This window comes from Rhinoraja longicauda, chromosome 27 (genome assembly GCF_053455715.1).
Source record: "Rhinoraja longicauda isolate Sanriku21f chromosome 27, sRhiLon1.1, whole genome shotgun sequence".
In the NCBI taxonomy this organism is placed as follows: domain Eukaryota; kingdom Metazoa; phylum Chordata; class Chondrichthyes; order Rajiformes; family Arhynchobatidae; genus Rhinoraja; species Rhinoraja longicauda.
Window position 1 is genome coordinate 14,601,307 of NC_135979.1, and position 19,258 is coordinate 14,620,564.

The 19,258-nt window shown below is 40.6% G+C and overlaps 1 protein-coding gene across 1 annotated transcript; it reads right to left on the reverse strand.

The window, feature by feature from the left end:
- Positions 1-1,820: 1,820 nt before the first annotated feature.
- Positions 1,821-16,622, reverse strand: LOC144606623 (ribonucleoside-diphosphate reductase subunit M2-like). The gene is made up of 9 exons (XM_078422894.1): positions 16,530-16,622; positions 13,886-14,032; positions 13,441-13,557; positions 12,809-12,942; positions 11,465-11,559; positions 9,248-9,381; positions 7,031-7,135; positions 5,212-5,325; positions 1,821-3,333 (listed from the first exon to the last, which is right to left on the reverse strand). Exons 1-9 carry the CDS (start codon positions 16,605-16,607, stop codon positions 3,181-3,183), a joined length of 1,077 nt encoding a protein of 358 aa, XP_078279020.1. The 5' UTR covers positions 16,608-16,622; the 3' UTR covers positions 1,821-3,180.
- Positions 16,623-19,258: the final 2,636 nt, after the last annotated feature.

Below are 19,258 nucleotides of genomic sequence, written 5' to 3' on the forward strand. Positions count from 1 at the left end.
GGCCCAAGCTGCCCACACCGACCAACATCTCTCCCTCTCGCTATGCTGCCTGACCTGCTCTTTCTGATTTTTCAATTTCCATCACTTGCAGATTTTTGCTACAATCATTGCAGAATGGAAAAATTACAGCATTTTGATTTGGTATGTTTAAGATTCTTGACTTGTGCACAGGGAGAATGGGAATAAGATCGTCTGGTAGCAGGGCCTGCGTGGGTTTTCTCCGAGATCTTCGGTTTCCTCCCACACTCCAAAGACGTACAGGTATGTAGTTAATTGACCGGGTAAAATGTAAAAATTGTCCCTAGTGTGTGTAGGATAGTGTTAATGTGCGGGGATCGGTGGGCAGCGCGGACTCGGTGGGCCGAAGGGCCTGTTTCCGCACTGTATCTCTAAAAAAAAATAACAGCACACTTCTACTGCCCCACACAATCAAGGCATCCATCACACAGCATAAATCTGCCCACCATGGCCATCTGGAACTACCAGATGCCTGCCCTTCCAATTCCCACATCAACATGTCTGTCCTCAGCCTCCGCTATTTCCAGAGCAAGGCCAAGTACAAACTACAGCACCTCATTCTGCATTGGTGGTCTACAACTTGAAAGCAGAAATGTCAAATTCTTCAATTTCAGGAAACCTTCTCGGTTCCTCTCTTTATCTATGCTGATCCTCCCACATACTCCTCAAAACACCCTCTCCACATCTCACCCAGCTTTCTCCCCATGTTCCCCATATCTGCCCATTATCCCCAGTGCCCTACCAGTGGAAACCCCTCTTACTCTGTTCCCATCTTCCCACCCAACTTCACATTTTGTCCCACCTATCATATTCCATCATCTGTTACTGCCACCATATCACATCCTAACCTAAATTGCCATCTCCACCCCCCTTCTACCAGTCCCCTCCACTCAAGTCCATCCACCCCGCACCTAGATCCACCAATTGCATGCCAGATGTTGTCCCACCCCTCACCTATTACATAAATGACCTCCCCACCACCCAGCTCAAAGGGTTACAACTTGAAATATTGACCATCTATTGTGTGTGTCAAGCTGCCTGACCTGTTGAGTTCAGTGAGATATCAGAGTCAGGGAGTGGGGAGTGGATGTAGATGGGAATGTAGAGAGAGTAAAATGGATAATCACAAATGGGTGACTGATGGCAGGTGTGGACAGGTGAGTCAAGAAGTCCATTTCCCTGCTATACGACACCCATGACCTAAACAAGGGCTGTCTTCACCTGTGTGACAAACAGCGTCACCCACCGAGAGATCATGCTTTTCTGGCAAGTCTGACCTTTGTTACTTAGAATTCATACAATTTAATCTTCTACACAAACTACAGCCAATTAAGAAAATTGCAGTAATCATATTACATAATCATGTTCCATCAATGCCCAGAGAGAACAACTATTTCCAAATAATCTAAGAGCATCACTGACTGCAAAGTACATATTTTGTTCCAACTCTACATTTCTGGGCACAGAGCAGTAGCTTGGGACTTTTAATGATCATTTTTTTATGATCAATATGGAAGTAACAGTACCAACAAACAGAATTTTGGTATCGGTGCCATCTCCCTTAAAGTTGATGGAACCCCAGCATTAATTAGCTCCCTCATTAAAAAGTATTCGTACATCTGCTACAATTCAGCCAGAGCACACTAGACATACACATGTCATTCATTTATGTGCCATGCATGGTTGAAAAGCATCACATTCTATGATCCATCACATAAACATTCAGCTATCCGAAGACCATTTCAAATGTTTTTAATACTGACTTTATTAAAGTGCAATTAGGTCAAATTAAAAACTGGTTAGGTCTCAAATTCATAAGCATCGCAAACAATGAAAAGACAGACATATTATTAGAGTAATTCCCATTTCTTTCACAGGTAAATCTTCCTTGCATATTACAGGATGTTTCAAGGACAAGCGCAAATTTTAATCTCACTACCTCCCAAAATCAAAGATTTAAAATCAGCCCTGGAGACCAAAGTTGGGAGAAAAACATTTGCACAGCTCTGTTCCAAGAACCCAATTTGTCTCGCTCTGTATTCTTGTGATAAAATGCTTGTTCAGCACAATTTTTAAAGCTCTTTTACAGCAGTTCCTAAAGTCTTAAGCTCAAGTTCATCCAATGCAGGCAGAAGACTAAAACAGAAAACTATTTCAGTAATTGGTACGTTAGACATCAAACCAAGTAAGGCTGGTGGGCCATTGCATTTGACCACTCTAGAACAAATAAACTTAGAGCATGGTTTGTGGGTTTCTAAAACCAAAAATCAGAAAATAAATCCTAATATACAGCACCAAAACAGGATTTAAATAGTTATTTTTAACCAAACACAATGCAGTAGCAGCTGTATATTGTCCTCTGTTGCAGCTAATTTATTTATAAAGGACACCATAATGCCATCATTGTACTGTATGTTTAGAGTAATTCAAACACAAATTTTAATCTCACCATCTCCAAAAATGAAGGTTTTAAAATCAATGTTCTCAATTGGTGTTGACACCAAAAATGGGATCGCAGTATTCCAAGGCAGCTTAATAGCCAAGGGTTACTGAAATCCAAGAGGCAGTATTATTTTGATAGCTGCTGCATGCAAGGGATTTTTTTTCTTTTTAACTTCAGAGCAATTCAATATTTGATCATCAAACATTTTTCATTTTTGTACTGATCAAAAATCCCACATGCAACGAGTCATTGCTTACACCGCAGTGGCTAAACCAGGACGTTCATACACATGCAAGTATAATTTAAAAATCAACCACTATGCAAGTGAATAGAATCTCTTGCATAAAGGGCAGTTAAGCTTAGAAAGCTGTTATGATATGCACATTATCACCAAGAGATCCAGGTGGCTTACAATGGCTTTGGGCATCTTCACTGACCCAGAAAAAAATTCAAGAATAGTAAATAAAGTGGAAACCCACACATACTTGAATTAATTTTTCACTCAAGCAGACTACCATTAGCCTTTATAAGAAGCCTCTACCTCCCACAATATTTTAAGTGTTGCAAATCTGGCCGTTTTCCAAAGTAAACCAAAAATTCTCATGGCAGATCGCAAGCTTAGCAGAACAGTCAATAGCAGGTCCAAGATGTTATTGTGACCAATTACGTTAAAACAAACATTTTTTTCAACATGTCGAGTTTGCATCCAAACAGGCAGACTAAAAGTCAGCATCCAGTGTGAAGATCTTATCTTCTCTACTTGACATCACTCCCATCTTTTGATACTCAGCAACTCGCTTTTCAAAGAAGTTGGTCTTCCCTACCAGGGAAATGTTTTCCATGAAGTCAAAAGGATTTTCTGCTTCAAAAATCTGAAGTGAAAGAATTGGGTCAAGCAGGTTGCAGTTCAGCCTTTCCAAACATCTGTTTTCAGTGACAGTTAGCGAACAAACAATAATGGTCACAAAACCCAGAGGAATTAATCAGCACATCCTCAACACCAAGGGGAAGACACACGTCTGTTCTTCAGTGCGAATGAACTGAACATTTCAGAGGCATTCAACTGCCGTGTGCTTAGCATGCAGTTCCAGAAGGAACTTTGGTTTTTACCCCCCTGCTTTTACAATGTGCTCAAATGTGACTTGGGCACAGTTATATGAAACAATTACCTCATATCATTGGAGGGCCTTTCTGCCCATCGAGAACATTCATCAGTCCCACGACACCACTTAGCTCCTCAACCCTTTCTCCCTCACAATGCCCATCAGCTTGAAAGTGAGAGGGGCAAAGTTAAAGGAGACGTGCTGGACAGTTAAAAAAAAAAAAGAAACAGAGTTGGCCGGTGCCTGGAATAGGCTGCCGATGGGGTGGTGATGGATTCATATTTAATAGGCAAGTGGATGTGCAGAGAATGGAGGAATATGGATCATGTTAGTACGGGTGTCAGAGGTTATGGGGAGAAGGCAGGAGAATGGGGTTGGGGGTGGGTGAGAGCTAGATCAGCCGTGATTGAATGGCAATGTTTGCCACAGACATTGTGAGCTGAAGGGTTTTGTCGATGCGGTAATGCTGCATTAACTGTCATCCATGGGGCAACTTACAGAACCAATTAACCTGCTGACATTTTTTGGATGCAGGACAACCACAGCACCCGAAAGGAAATCCACAGTCACTGGAAGGTGGTGGAAATTTCACACTGATAGCACCTGTGAACGATATCACATCAGAGCTGATGGAGCTGTTCAGCAGTGGCATGACAACACGCTGCAAACTCCAATGGCATGTGCACTAAACAAAGTGCAAGTAGAGTTTCAACTGAATACTAAGTGAACTCATTTCAACCCCCGTCTCTTTGTACTCTTTTGCATACATGAACACATTTTGGAGATTGGGTGACACGGTGGTGCAGCTAGTAGAGCTGCTGCCTCACAGCACCAGAGACCCAGATGCAATTCTGATCTTGGTTGATATCTGTGTGCTCTTCCCATGCATGCATGCAGGGCCGTTTTTACAGCATTATGGGCCCCCAGGCAAAGCAGTGTACTGGGGCCCCTACCGTTACTCTCCCCCCCCCCCCATCGTGCCGGCGAAAAGCACTTACCGAAAAGCACTTAGCGATGGACTTAGGGTGCTACATTGTTGCGAAAAGCACTTAGATTGCTGTGAGAAGCACTTAGTGACCGAAAATGTTGCGAAAAAAGCACTTATTGAACCTACATTTTTAAAGTAGTATTTATTTATTGCAAGTCACTTAACATACACAGATCAGCATGGGGCCCCTATGCTCGTGGGCCCCCGGGCAAGTGCCCATCAGACCCATGCGTTAAGACGGCCCTGCATGCATGGGTTGTGTCCGGTCTCCTACTACATCACAGACATGGGGGGTTGTAGGTTAATCACCCCTAGTGCAAAAAAGGAGTGGATACAAGTGGGATAACAGAACTAGTGTGAATCGGTGATCAATGGTCAGTGGGCTAAGGGACACCTACTTGATTTTCTAACAAGTATATTAAAAATGAAGTTACTCCAAGCATTCATGTTCTGCAGACTGGTCACGGATATCAGACATGTAAATCAAGCCATTTCTCTCTCTCCCACTCCATCGTGTAGCCACTCTGCCAAGATGTAGAAAACTAGTCTAGCCTGAAGGTGTCCATGGCTCCACATATATTTACTGCAGCTCACCAACAATTTATTTTGCTGCTGCAGCACATCCTTCAGGTATTAATAGAAAACAAGTACATACTGACCTTGCTACTGCCTAACTCCAATAACAGACGGTCAGCTACAAACTCTATATAACATTTCATCAGGGTGCAATTCATGCCTATCAAATTCACAGGTAGAGACTCCGTCAGAAACTCCTGCAAAAAGAAGAAAATTGACACAGTGGAAATGATAACAATGTTTTGGGCAATCGTCCGTGAAAAAATCTGAGAAAGATACCCAATCTTTTATTCAGTGGACATAACCAAAGTATTAAATTTGAGACATACACTGTGAAAACAAACCCTTCAGCCCAACACATCCACGATACCCCATCTAACCTAATTCCATTGAGCATTTGCCTATATCCCTCCAAATCTTTCCCATCTATGTACCCATCTAATTGTCTTTGAAATATTATTGTACCTGACTCAACCCCTTCCTCGGGTAGTTGACTTCATATACCCAAGACTTACTGAAAATGTTGTCCCTCTGTTTCCTATTAAATCGTTCCCATCTCAACTTAAACCTATGCCACCCAGTTCTTGATTCTCCTACCCTGGGGAAAACAGACTGCACATTCACTCCTATCCATTTCCCTCATGATGTTACACCGCGACAAGATCACACCTTAGCCTCTTGTATTCAAGGAATACAATTCTAGCCTGCCCAAACTATCCCTGTGGACCAGGCCCTCTAGTTCTGGTAAAAATCCCCAAATTTTGTCAGGGCCCTTTCCAGCCTCATGGCACCTTTCCCATAGAAGCGTAAACAAAACTGAAGAATACTCCAAGTGTGGCCTTACCAATGCGTTGCACAATTGCTACAATGTCCCAATTTCTATACTCAATGCCCTGACTGTTGAAGGTCAAAAGATTTCTTCATCTCTATATATCTGTGTGCCACTTTCATGGTACTGCGTACTTGTACTCCGAGATTCCTTCAATCTACTATACTACCCAGGGCCCATTAACCAAGGTGGTCCTGTCCTGGTTGGACTTTTTAAAGTGCAACACCTCACATTTATCTGAATTAAACTCATTTAGCCATTCGTCAGTTCGGATTTGATCAAGATTCTGATGCAATTCTTGATAACCATTATCACTATCTTTGTAACCATCTATTTTAGTATAATCTGTGAACTTGCTTATCATGTCTTGTACATTCTCATCCAAACCATTGGTACATATGACAACAATGGACTGAACCTTGAGGCACCCCACTAGTCACAGGGCTCCAGTCTGAAAAACAACCTTCTACCACCACCACCATCTGCTTCCTTTCCTGAAGTTAATTATCTTTCCAGATAGCTAGCTCTCCCTGGATCCCATGCAATCCATCTTTTGGAGCAGCCGAACATGCAGAACCTTGAAGGTCTTGCTGAAGTCCATGTAGATAGTCACGGCTCTACTTGCATCAATCTTCTTGGATACTATGTAAAAAAAAACTCCAATTCATGAGACGACCTCTCGCATACAAAACCATGCGATCAAATAGTTGTATATCTTATCCCTCAGCATCCTCTCCAGTAACTTTCCTGTTTGGCTTACTAATCTATAGTTCTAGGTTTTTCTTTGCAGGCTTTCTTAAATAGAGGCACAATATTAGCCTCTCTCCACAGTCTGCCAGCACCTCAGCTGTGACTAATGATGATTCACACATCTCAGCCAGGACTCCTGCAATTCCGTCTCTCGCTTCCCACAGTGTCCTTGGATATATCCATTCAGGCCTGGGAGATTTATCTACCATCATACGTCTGAGGCATACAAAATTGGAAAAGGTAAGAACTATAAACTCCAAGTTAAAATAGAAGATGAAGGATCAGACCGATACCATTGCTTTTTAAAATCCCATGATCATTACCTTTTCAATCCTCACTGCTTCAGAAATAATTTCTACAACTCTCGCTTTAGACACCTTGTGAACCAAGTGTTTGAACACAAGACATGCAAAGTCACAATGCAGACCCTGAGAAGAAATGAAACAAAATATTAAAGCAAGTTTACTACTGGGATTTCAGTTGGATTGATGCTGCAAATGTAAAAGCCATGTTTGTACAAAAGCATCTTCTCAGACAGCATCACATCTGTCTAGATATACAGACCATTGTGGGGAAAAAAAGCTTTGCAGCAATTTTAAAGTACTAATTTGAGAGAGGAAAAAAAATCAATTGGATGTGTAAATGGGAGCAGTCATTTATGTTTTTGTCTGTCTTTGCATGCAGCCACTTACCAGGTCAAGGCCATTTGAGAAACACTGATGCCATCAGTATATAATTGTCATGGAGACTGCCAGTGAAAGAAAGAAATGACATCAAGAGCTTTGATTCCAACATGCATGTAAAGATGAAGACAAGCCAGTGAATGTAGTATCTCCAATTTTTAAAGACTTTATAACTTTTTGCGTGAAAGATTGCAACAGAAAAAAAGTTAGAGGTGACAACATTAGCATGGATCGAGGGTTGATTAATTCCACCTTTTCCTCTTCCCTAAGGGTCATTATTGTGCCTTTTGTATTCCCAATTTACACAAATAACTTGGATGCAAAGACAGAATGCAAATCTATGTTTACTGACACTACAAAGCTAAGTAACAGCATGAACCAAGCAAGCAGGCAGACGACTAGAAATATATAGCACAACCTCTGGTCAGGGCCCATGCCAGCTCCCAAGAGCAATTCCATCAGTCTCATCCCCGCTCGCTCTGTTCCCTCAGCTTATTCTCACGTGCCCATCAACCAACCTTCCCCTTCCACTTCTGGTACTTTTGCCACTTATCTACCCTAAAGGGATTTTTTCCCCCCCAGTGGACTTTAGTCTAAACTCGTGCTAGTTTCTGCGTCATCATAGAGGCAAGCAAGCACTTGATGCTTATATGGAGCTTAAGAGCAGATGGCATAAAGTTAGTTTGTTCTTTTACAATTAATCTACCAACACTACTTCAGGAAGGAAGTAAACCAGAGCAGCCAGCAAAAACCAGCACATAGGGAGTATGTACAATCTTTACAAAGTCCAGGACCAAACCTGGTTCCCTGGAGAAAGTAGCAGCACCACAACCACAGTGCCAACAGGCCTTCTATTTAGACAATTCTAAAAAGATGCAATGATGTCAGAAAAACAAGGAACCAAGACAGGTCTTTGACTCACCAGATCCATGCTGAACATGAAGCACCCATTTACATCAAATCATATCCCAATCAATTTTTATTTGATTGCAAAGCCTGTTTAATGCCAAGCACATTACACAGTGGGATAAATAAAACTACAAGTTCTGATCGACTTCTGTTCAGAGATTTTTGTCATACCTTGGATTAAACAAAATGAGTGATAACAAAATAGACTTTTTTCCAGAGGAAAAATAGAAAATGCTAAAAACACTCAGCAAGTCAAGCAGCATCAGTGGATAGAGAAGGTGGATCAATATTTCAGGTTAAAGGACCTTTGGTAGTTCTAGAAAAGGGAGAAAACAAGTGCGTTAAGGGCCACAGAGGGCGAGGGGTGGAGAGATCAGAGGGAATGCCTGTGATGGCATAGAGATCCAAGTTGTCAAAGTAACAATTACTTACAAAATAACAAGCCAGCCGTTAGAGAGTGACAGACAATAAGAGGACTGTTAGATTTAATATTAAGTCCCGAGGGTTTCATGATAAAGACAAAGTGCTGCTCCTAACCTTGGGCAGAGCAATGAGGAAGCTGAAGACAGATGTCAGAGCAAGAAAGGGATGTCTAACATTTTGCTAGTTCTTAGTCATCATAGAGGCAAGCAAGCACGTTGCTTATATGAAGCCTAGGAATGGATGCCATAAAGATAGAATTACCAAAACCTTGACAAACTAACTATTGGTGTATTCATTTACCTTTTGTTCTAACATTGTACCTTTAATGTATTAAATTATTCAATGACGTGTCTAAAGGAAGATACACCTTGGAATGCAAATGGAAGTTTGTGTACTCATTCAATTGTACCGTGCTTAAATAATTGAAGAAAAAAAGTCAATACAGAACTGGTTAAAGTCCAATTGCTACATTATCACTAATCCATATTCTCCCAGCATTTCATCAGCAGAATCCCCAATACTTACCTCATCTCTACTGATCAGCTCATTGGAGAAAGTCAGACCTGGCATCAAACCTCGCTTCTTTAACCAAAAGATTGCAGCAAAGGAACCAGAAAAAAAGATTCCCTCAACAGCAGCAAAGGCAACCAGACGCTCCCCTAGATTTAATAAGAAGGCAAAGAGAATTGGACGTGTTGGACGAGTTGAGAGAATAATCAACTTGTAGATTAAGTACATCATTTGCATCTCAGCCAGAACACACATCAATGCATCAATATTATGGCCAAACACTTCAGTAAATCAGAGATTCAATGCCACCAAATGTGTTCCACAACACTGAGAACATCCTGAGTTCATCACTAGTACCTGGGTTTCAGTGAACATTTATAGCAACCTTTGGAATGAGAGATGCAAAATGAGAGAATGTGTTATTATTAATTAGCATTTCAATATGTGTTTTGAGAGAGCTCGCATCTTTGAATAAAGGCATTCTGTTGCTCAAGCCAGATTCTCATCTCACCGAAGTTCAACAACCTGCATATGCAGGCTGTTGTAAATTCAGCACTGCTTTCAATACTATTATCTGCTTCCAGAAATTAAAGGTATTGCTCGCCAACCAAGTACATAGATTGGAAACCATCATCAGCTCCCAAACCAGCAGCTCCATTCCTCTGGTCATCAGTTAAAGTGAAACTGGGTAAGATGCCAAGATTGCAAATTATGTGGTCAGAAGTGAAGTTTTCAATTACCCAACTGTTCTATTATCAAGAACGTTCACCTCCATCCCCATACCAAATCTCAACCCAATTAAATTGTGCATTCTAACTAACATGGTCACACAATCTAGAGAGCCCTTCTCCAACCCTGTACTATATTCACAAGGCCTGTTCCTCCACTTATGGCCTCTTGGATTTAAAATGCCACTGTTGTCAGCAATGAACTCTGAAATTCAACTCTTCAATGCTCCAAGAATCTATGCCGAAACAAACCACAGGTCAATCATACACAGTTGAATTTCAATTGATTAGGTTCTTACTCAGTTGAAAGCATGAGACAAGATTTTCCTAATATTTTCCACGTCCAGTTAGCTCAGCTTTCTACGACTTTAGGCAACCAAGCCAAGAGGTCAGGTGGAGGTGGATCATTTAAATGAACTGATAAACCAGTCATTTCCAACAGGTGGTTTTGTGCAGGGAAATTCACTTGGAAAAAGTAACACCCATATTCAGTTTGCTTGTTCCTTGACTGCCTACTCCATTGCCACCTTGCAGTTAGTTATCAAGTATCATAGTACAAAGAAATTCCCAAACTACCTCACAGCCAGAACTGATCGAGCTTTGCAAGAAGGAATTTGTGACCAAAAAACTTGATCAGAGTGGGTGCTAAAGGACATCCTTGAAAAAGTGGAAGTGGAATGGGCAAGCCTTAGAAGCTCACAGCAAGGCCACTAGTGACAGCAATTACATTTGGGGATGACCAAGGCCAGAATTAGTGGAACCTGATATCCAAGGGGGTTTGTGTGCCGATTATAGAAGCATGGAAGTGAACCCGAAAAGTCATTAAAAAGCAAATCTGAAGAAGTGTCCTGACCCAAAACACTCTTTTCCAATGCCTTCACAAACATTACCTGACCCACCGAGTACCTCCACCCTTTTGTTTATTGATTAAAAAGAAAAAAAAAGTTTTTCAAATCCCAAAACAGGCCAGAAAGCACAGGGGTGATACAGATGGGTGTAGGTGTGCGAGGAAGGATACTGACAGTGTTTGGGTCACATGAAATGAATGGCAGGTAGATTGAGACAGTCAGCTAAGACTGACATTAAAGATACAGATAGAGGCTAGAAGGACACAAAGGTTTTTCAGTGATGATGAAAAGCAGAGGTTTTCAGTAGTATATTGCTGCAGGTAGTCAAGTTTCAGAGTGAACTGGTCTGCAGACTGAAGCTCAAGTCCTGCAATATTCTTCCAATTCCTTACATCCACAGATGTTCAGCATTGAAAGTGTCAAATGTGGGTGAAATATAGTGCAAAGGTACCCAGGAGATTCAGTGCCATAGCTTCTAACAAGGCAAAACATTAAAACATGCAAACAATTTATGTAACTTCATACAAGGATGAAACACAAGTAAAAATGAAACTTGAGGCTTTGAAATCATTCACATTGTATAGAGTGTACAACGTTAAATGTTAAGCAGAGTTCATTGATGTTGAATATTTTTCTGATTTTATAAGGATAGCTACCAAATGTGGATTCTTGATCAGCAATCCATCGCAAGGCCCAGTCAGCCTTCTGCTTGACACTTGGCATCGTTTCAATGGCATTAAACAAGAACTCCCTAAAGAGAAAGATAGAAGCAAATTAGAACAAGCATCCAACCTCTCTCGAAAATGGGATTTTTTTTTTTGATAAATAGGTTATTGCTGGTTTATTCATCCTACTTCTGCTAGCCACAAATTCCAAATGTCTCTCATTGATTACAGAATCTGCAGAATGCAGAGAAATCCTTACTCGGCAATTACAGATGATGTACTGATTGGGCAAACAAAATACATTGGAGATTGGAAACTACCTTCCATTCTGTACAGTATTCAGTTTAAAAAGAACAAATATTGTCCATGAAACATTTCTTGATGTTACAATGGAACCAGATTGTGTTAATTCATTCCCCTTCTTAAGGGTGGTCTTGGAGAATAGGAACCAATCACTCCCACATTCTGCAATGGGTAATCACTCAAAAGTCTTGGCAGTGGGTATCTGCATTACACTTGCACAGAGGGGCTAGCAAGTTTGTTGTTATCCAGTCTTGGTTGAAACGTCCTAGTATGAGACAGTGTTGGGAATCAACATTCATGAGACCTGACGTTGCCAGTTATATTCGCTCAAAAATTAAACAGGTGAAGGAAAAAGTGAGTTATGTCAAACAACTTCTGGTCACAGGTACTACCATATATTGCTGGATATTTTTATTCTCTTATTTTAGGGTGGTAGTGGTAGAAGTGCTGCCTTAGTGCCAGAGACCCGGATCAATCCTGACTGCAGGTGATGTCTGCATAGAGTTTGTATGTTCTTCCAGTGGCTGCAGGCGTTTTCTCTGGGTATTCCAGTTTCCTCCCACATTACCAAGACATGCAGGTTTGTAGATTAATTGGCTTCTGTATGTGGGATAGAACTAGTGTACGGATGATCACTGGTCAGCGCAGACTCAGTGAGCCGAAGGGCCTACTTCAACGCTGTATCTCTAAATTAAACTATTATTTTAGATTTCCAGGAACTAGAACATTTTAGATCCCACAGTCCACAAATCTATTTGTTTAGTTCAGGACCTCCCATTCTCCCCTTTGCTCTCATCCATGTTTCTTCTGGATGGTCTTTTCCTGACTAAACCCATTTCTTAAAGCAGAATGTCACTCGGTATTCACTAAAACACTACATCTTGTCTCAGCTAGTTAACACCACACAAAACATTGTTATGAATCACAGTAAAGTTTGCAAAAACTAAACTTGTCACCCAAACTTTACAAATTTCACATTTATAGACAAGCCTCCAGCTTGGATAAGACCCAATTAAAACCTCGGTTCTCCACCTCTCACTAGGCTCCTTGATGTACGTATCAATGAGGAGGCTATACATCTCCGAATGAATGTTCTCCATAGCAATTTGGAAACCATAGAAACAACGAGCTTCAGGGATCTGGACCTCCTGGCTGAATCGTTCCACCTACCAAAGACAAAAGAACTACTTGAGCAGCTGCAGAATCATAAAGTATGGATTTGAGATTAGTTTCATCGTTTTAGAATACAAAATAACCAGCTGCAAGGCAATAAGCCTTCAATTTGTAGATTTACCATTTTAATGATCGATCTCAATGCTCATCTTACATCAATGGAATTCTACAGCCTACCCCTTCCACTACTACTGACTTGTTTATACTTTTGCATTCATGACCTGGTTTAGTCTTTTAAACTTGTGTGGAATTTGTGTGTTTTTATGTATCGTCTATGTGCCCATGATGTTACTGGAAGCAAGGTTTTTTATCATTGTACCTGTACCTCAACATTCCCGTGTATCTGGTAATATACTCAGCTTGAACTTTAACCCCCTAATTGGTCATTTGAGCTTCCACGAGCTCTAAAGGTCATATCTTTGCAAATAAGTCACATTATGACACTGCAGCAATGCCAACCATTCCAATAGCAATTCAGAACGCTTGCGTACCAGATTCTCATTTACGATGCCATCACTGGCAGCAAAGAACGCCAAGACATGCGAGATAAAGTGTTTTTCATCCAGTGTCAAAGATTCCCAATGTGCCAGGTCTTTTGACAAGTCAACCTACAAAAACAAAGTGATTAGAACCTGTCTCCACCAATGCATCACAAGTATAAACAGGCTGCACAAAACACAGGCATCTCAACTTAAACTGTTCACAATTATCGTGCCAATTATTTCCTGAAGTAAAGAAATCTTTTGAAAATTTATTGGCCATCGTATCACAAAAGATTCCAACTACAAAGGCATCAAAGATTTACAATATCATCCATATAATTACAGGGAAAAAAAGCCATTAAAAAAACCCCACTTAATTCCAAATCTTGCCATGTATTTATTGCTCCAACTTCCCAACATGGATATTGCCTGTTACAATCCTTAAAGTAAATACCTCTTCAGCAGTCCAGAATGATGCTTCTGCTTTTTTATACATCTTCCAGATATCATGGTATTGAATTGGGAAGATGACAAACCGATGGGGATTTTCACGAAGAAGGGGCTCATCCTGAATCTTTGCAATTTTATCTTTCAGTCCGATCTACAAATTCAAAGTTGCATTACAAAACTGGTTGAGAGAAGGTCACCAAGGTGGCAATGGATTACAGGAGTGGCAAAGACCCAGTGCTAATCACATCTAGGGAATATGGTATTTTTGACAGCTTGAACTTTTGAACCTCTTCACACAAGTTTTACCAGGCAAATTTATATTGACTCCCAAGTGCATGGTCCCGTATCTTCATTTGGAACATTAAGCATTTAAGACACAGCTAAACATTAGAATTTGCAAAAAGATGAACAAGTCACAAATGTATTTTCATCCAGCATTACAGGTACCCAAAATTATCAATTAAAATAAAGTGTTTATACCCAAAACACGATACTAACTCCTCTACCCTCTCAATATGATTAGTTTTACAGTTACCAATATAATTCCACCAGCTTGCAATGATACCTTGGAATGTTTCCTGAATGGCTGAAGATAGACTGGATTCAAGATATTTGTAACCTTCTACAGCCCTCTCCTATTATACCAAAAATTTGGGGAAATATGGTAAATTGAAACGAGAACAGTAGGAAAATAGCAGCTGAACAATTACAGAGGGATGTGCAAAAGACATTGGAGGTTTTTTTAAAAGAAAACAAATATTTGCTCATGTCTAATTCACCTTTGCTCTGAACCATGGTATGCAAACATATCTCCAAATCATATATATTGCTACCCTTATCACATTCACCTTTTACTCCAAAGGTGAGTCAACTATTGTAATTAGATAGTGGACAGCCAACAGAGAAGAAGCCATTTCCAAGTCTGGTGGTGCTTGCTTGATATAGTTGAAATTATTCAAAATAAGTCAGGATCTGTTAGGACTAGAAATGAGCCACTCAAACCAGCCCTGCCATTTAACAGGAACGTTAATCTGATTGTAACCACAACGTACACCTCAGTTCTGCTACTCAACAATTAGTAGATTTTTATTTTTCCTGGGGAAAAAGTCGTTTCACATTTTCAAACATTATACTGCATTTTTCAGACCTTTGTCCACTCACTTATTCCACATATTTCTCTTTGCGGTCTACTTACCAACTCACTAGGCTTGTATACACTGGAATTTTGAAGGATGAGGGGGATCTTATTGAAACATACAAGATAATTAGGGGATTGGACACATTAGAGGCAGGAAACATGTTCCCAATGTTCCCAATGTTGGGGGAGTCCAGAACAAGGGGCCACAGTTTAAGAATAAGGGGTAGGCCATTTAGAACGGAGATGAGGAAGAACTTTTTCAGTCAGAGAGTGGTGAAGGTGTGGAATTCTCTGCCTCAGAAGGCAGTGGAGGCCAGTTCGTTGGATGCTTTCAAGAGAGATCGGGATAGAGCTCTTAAGGACAGCGGAGTGAGGGGGTATGGGGAGAAGGCAGGAACGGGGTACTGATTGAGAGTGATCAGCCATGATCGCATTGAATGGCGGTGCTGGCTCAAAGGGCTGAATGGCCTACTCCTGCACCTATTGTCTATTGTCACTACCTCATCTTCCTCTTGCCCTCTTACCAACTCACCAAGTCTTATCAGCAAATTTAGTAGCCATCCATTTGGTTCCTCCATGCAAGTCAACATAGAAAAAGTAACAAATAGTGCGCCCATACATAGCATCAGTCGTTAAGCAAGGGTACATGACCAGAAAAACTGGATTTAGTAGCATTGGCCTCACCATGGCTCATTCAAGCTCAACAATTTCTTACTCAGCAATTTTTCTGCAGGCCACAATCCTTTGGTCATGCCTGTTATACATTTCATTTAATCACCCCCAAACCTGGAACCAGACATGGGGTTCAGTTTCTGGCAAATGCAGAAGCCAATTGACTTCTGCCCATTGAAAATGCAATTGGCCTCTTCAAGTTGGATATTCTCTGGAAGCAAAACAAAAGACTACCAAATTACTCTTAGTGACCACTACCTTTAATATGTAGCTAGTTTTAATATGAATAATGTTTGCAAATTTTAAGAGCACCTCTAGTAGGCAGTGGGCCTGTAAAAAGAAAATAAAGAGTGAGTGCCGAGTTAACTGTGCTCCAACCCTATTTGCCATTTCTTACATTGGTCTTTGAACACTGTTACACAAGAGAAACGTACATTCCAGTGCGACACCATTGAATGCATAAGACACTGAGAATGTATGAAGAGTTTTTGCAGAATTTTTGTTTTGTTTTAAAAAAAAAAATTTGAAGTTTTTTGTGTTTCGAGAGGGAGGGGGAGGGGAGAACCTCAATACACCGTCTGTTGCACACTTGAGTCGTTGGGGGTCTTAAACGTTGCTAAAGTGGCTCTACTAGGATGTAAAATAAAAGGTTACAAAACACAATATCTGGAACCGAATAACATTTCCATTCCGATTTCGATCGTCGCCGGTGAATTAATGTGATTTGTAGACTTCATTATTTCCACCGACACAATATTCTAATTTTGCAAAACCAGCCACATTTACTCTGCAACAAAGCCTGAGTTTCTTTTTTTTTTTTTAAAAAGGAACGCCTTACCGAGTGCTCCGGGTCTTTGTGTTGTGAAGAACAGGCGAGTCTTTGTTTTTTCCTGCACAGGACAACTCGAGCAGACATGGCAGGGCCACTAAAACACAGCTTTCAAATAGAGGAAATGTTGAAAACCCCAGCGTAGAATAGCTTTAAAATACAAACACGCTAATATGACTTCCAGAAACAAGCCACTCACCGGTATATCTGTAGCAGTTTTAAACCTTCCCGCGCAGGGCTGGCACTGTGCTATCAAATCACGCCCCCAAATTGGCTTCACAGCCAATTGTATCTATTGCATGCGGATACATCGCATTGCCTGAGGTTCAAAGGAATGAGCATGTGTAATTGCTGTAATCCAACATTCTGCTGCGATAGAACAGAAATGGGTAGTCAATGTTTAGGATGATGAATAAATAGGATGTCAGAGAAGCTATGTATTTTTTGGGGAGATGCCTTTCGGCTTCTTGGGTGTATTGGAGCGGCATTGATCCAGACAAGCCAAGTAGAGTTTGGATTAGTCAAGTCAAGTCAAGTCAATTTATTTGTATAGCACATTTAAAAACAACCCACGTTGACCAAAGTGCTGCACATCTGACTAGGAAAAAAAAAGAAACATACAGTGGCAGGCAGCCAAACACAACGGCGCGGCCATCTTGAACAAAATGTTAATTCAATCACCCACCAGAGATGGAGATACAGCGTGGGAACAGGCCCTTCAGCCCACCGCGTCCACGACGACCATCAATCGATGGCCACTGGCTCTATGTTTTCCCACTTTCAAGATCTACACTCCAGGGGCAATTTTCAGAAGCCAATTACCCCACAAGTCTGCACAAACCTTTCATAATTAAAAAATATATACCCGTAAAGAGAATTGGTATTAAAAGTTAACTGTTGTTAATTTTGTTTACTTCCAAATAAAATACCATCGGTGATTGATGGTATAATACCATCGGTGAGGGAGGATTAACACTGTAAGCACATTTAAGAATGCAGTCATCTTGTCACTTTGTCATTAAAAATTGACTTGTAACTTTAATGGAGCAAATTTACTAATAGTTGTTTCCCTGTCAAGCATTTTTAGGACCTCATCCTTGCAAACACTAAAACAGTTGCAAATCCACTAAAACTACAATTATATCACGAGTAGAGCATAAGATGTGAAACGATTTCACTTTGAACCACAACTATGGTCAATGTCTGACCTAACCTTGAAGTAACACTTCATTCTTCATTCTGATCTGACCAGGCCTACTGCAAAAAGTGTAAATAGGCTTTAAAGTTAGGAGAGGAGAAAGCTGCCTCCAATTTAACTGCAGGTATTTGCATTTGCTTCAGTTTTGCTATAATTATGCATAAATGTATTATAACTTAGTACTCCGATGATTCAGGTTCAATAAAACAGCTGGAACTGTGCAAGATAGATACATGAAATGTCCAACACAACCATTTGCCTTGGATTTTAATGTTCCATTCATAATTCTTTGCATTTATTTTTAATGAAATTCTGATTCCCCTCAAGTTAGATTGTTGTTATTTTTGTTTGTGCTTTGAGATGGGAAATTGCACAGCAGATCATTTAATTTTCCCATGTGCATTATGCTTTCTTTTCAGATCAGCTTAATGAATTTGTAACCAGAAGTCAGAGCAATAACTGCAATGAAGGAGATATTTGGTCTGTTGTGCTGCTGGGATTTCACAACAGAGCCAATTGCTCATTCTATTCCCCCCACCTGCAACTTCTGATTTTTTTCATGTTTAAGTGTTTAATTATCTTTAATAACTGCATGTAGTGGTGCATTTCATTTTCTGGTAGTGTATGTATTAAAACTATACAGTAACAATATTCAAGACCATTTTATTTTTGTTCACAGTAAGAGTACAATTTTGAGACCTTGGATATTTTCTCCTTACAACAAAAAAAGGTTAGAAATAACTTCATGGAGTTGTTCAATGGCACAAGTGGCAATGAAATGGTCCATGAAGATAAATTGTCAAGAGGAGATGGTGAAGGCAGGAACAGCAACAACATTTAAGGGGCATCTGGACAGTTTATTGAACAAGCAGGCCAAAGGGGAACGTGGAATTTATGCAGTCAAGTGAAATAAATCTAGACAGGCATGATGTTGGCATAGATGTATTGAGCCAAAGGGCCTGCTTCTATGTTGTACAACGCTATGACCCTTCAAAACTTTTTTTGCATTAAGCATGTGGGGCGGCACAGTGGCGCATTTGCAGTGGTAGAGTTACTGCCTTACAGCGCCAGAGACACAACTTCGATCCTGACTATTGTTGCTGTCTGTACAGAGTTTGGGGCAAGCAAGAGGACGAATGGCCTCACAGTTGCACCATTGTCAGGAGTCAGGAGTCAGGAGTCTAGAGTGTTTCATTGTCAGATGTACCGAAAAGCAACAATGAAATTCTTAGAATGTAAGAATGTTCTTAGAACAGGTGTTGGTTCAGACAAAAGGGCACCAAGTACTGGAGTAACTCAGCGGGTTCGGCAGCATCTCTGGGGAACATGGAATGATGATGTTTCGGGTAGGCACCCTTCATCAGTCAGAAGGATCCCGACCGGAAACATCACCTCTCCATCTTCTCCAGAGATGCTGCCTGACCCAGCTGAGTTACTCCAGCACTTTTGTGTCCTACAATGAAATTCTTACTTAGTGCAGCACAACAGTTGTGTAAACACATTACTCAATAGATAACACAGTAAACAACAAGAAAGTTTA

Excerpts from the sequence above, each read along its gene's own strand:
- LOC144606623 (XM_078422894.1), bottom strand. The coding sequence starts at position 16,607 with ATGTCTGCTCGAGTTGTCCTGTGCAGGAAAAAACAAAGACTCGCCTGT. Across the intron at positions 12,943-13,440 it reads GCATCGTAAATGAGAATCTG|GTGGAACGATTCAGCCAGGA; the intron begins GTACGCAAGCGT and ends TGTCTTTGGTAG. Across the intron at positions 5,326-7,030 it reads AAGCAGTGAGGATTGAAAAG|GAGTTTCTGACGGAGTCTCT; the intron begins GTAATGATCATG and ends TTCTTTTTGCAG.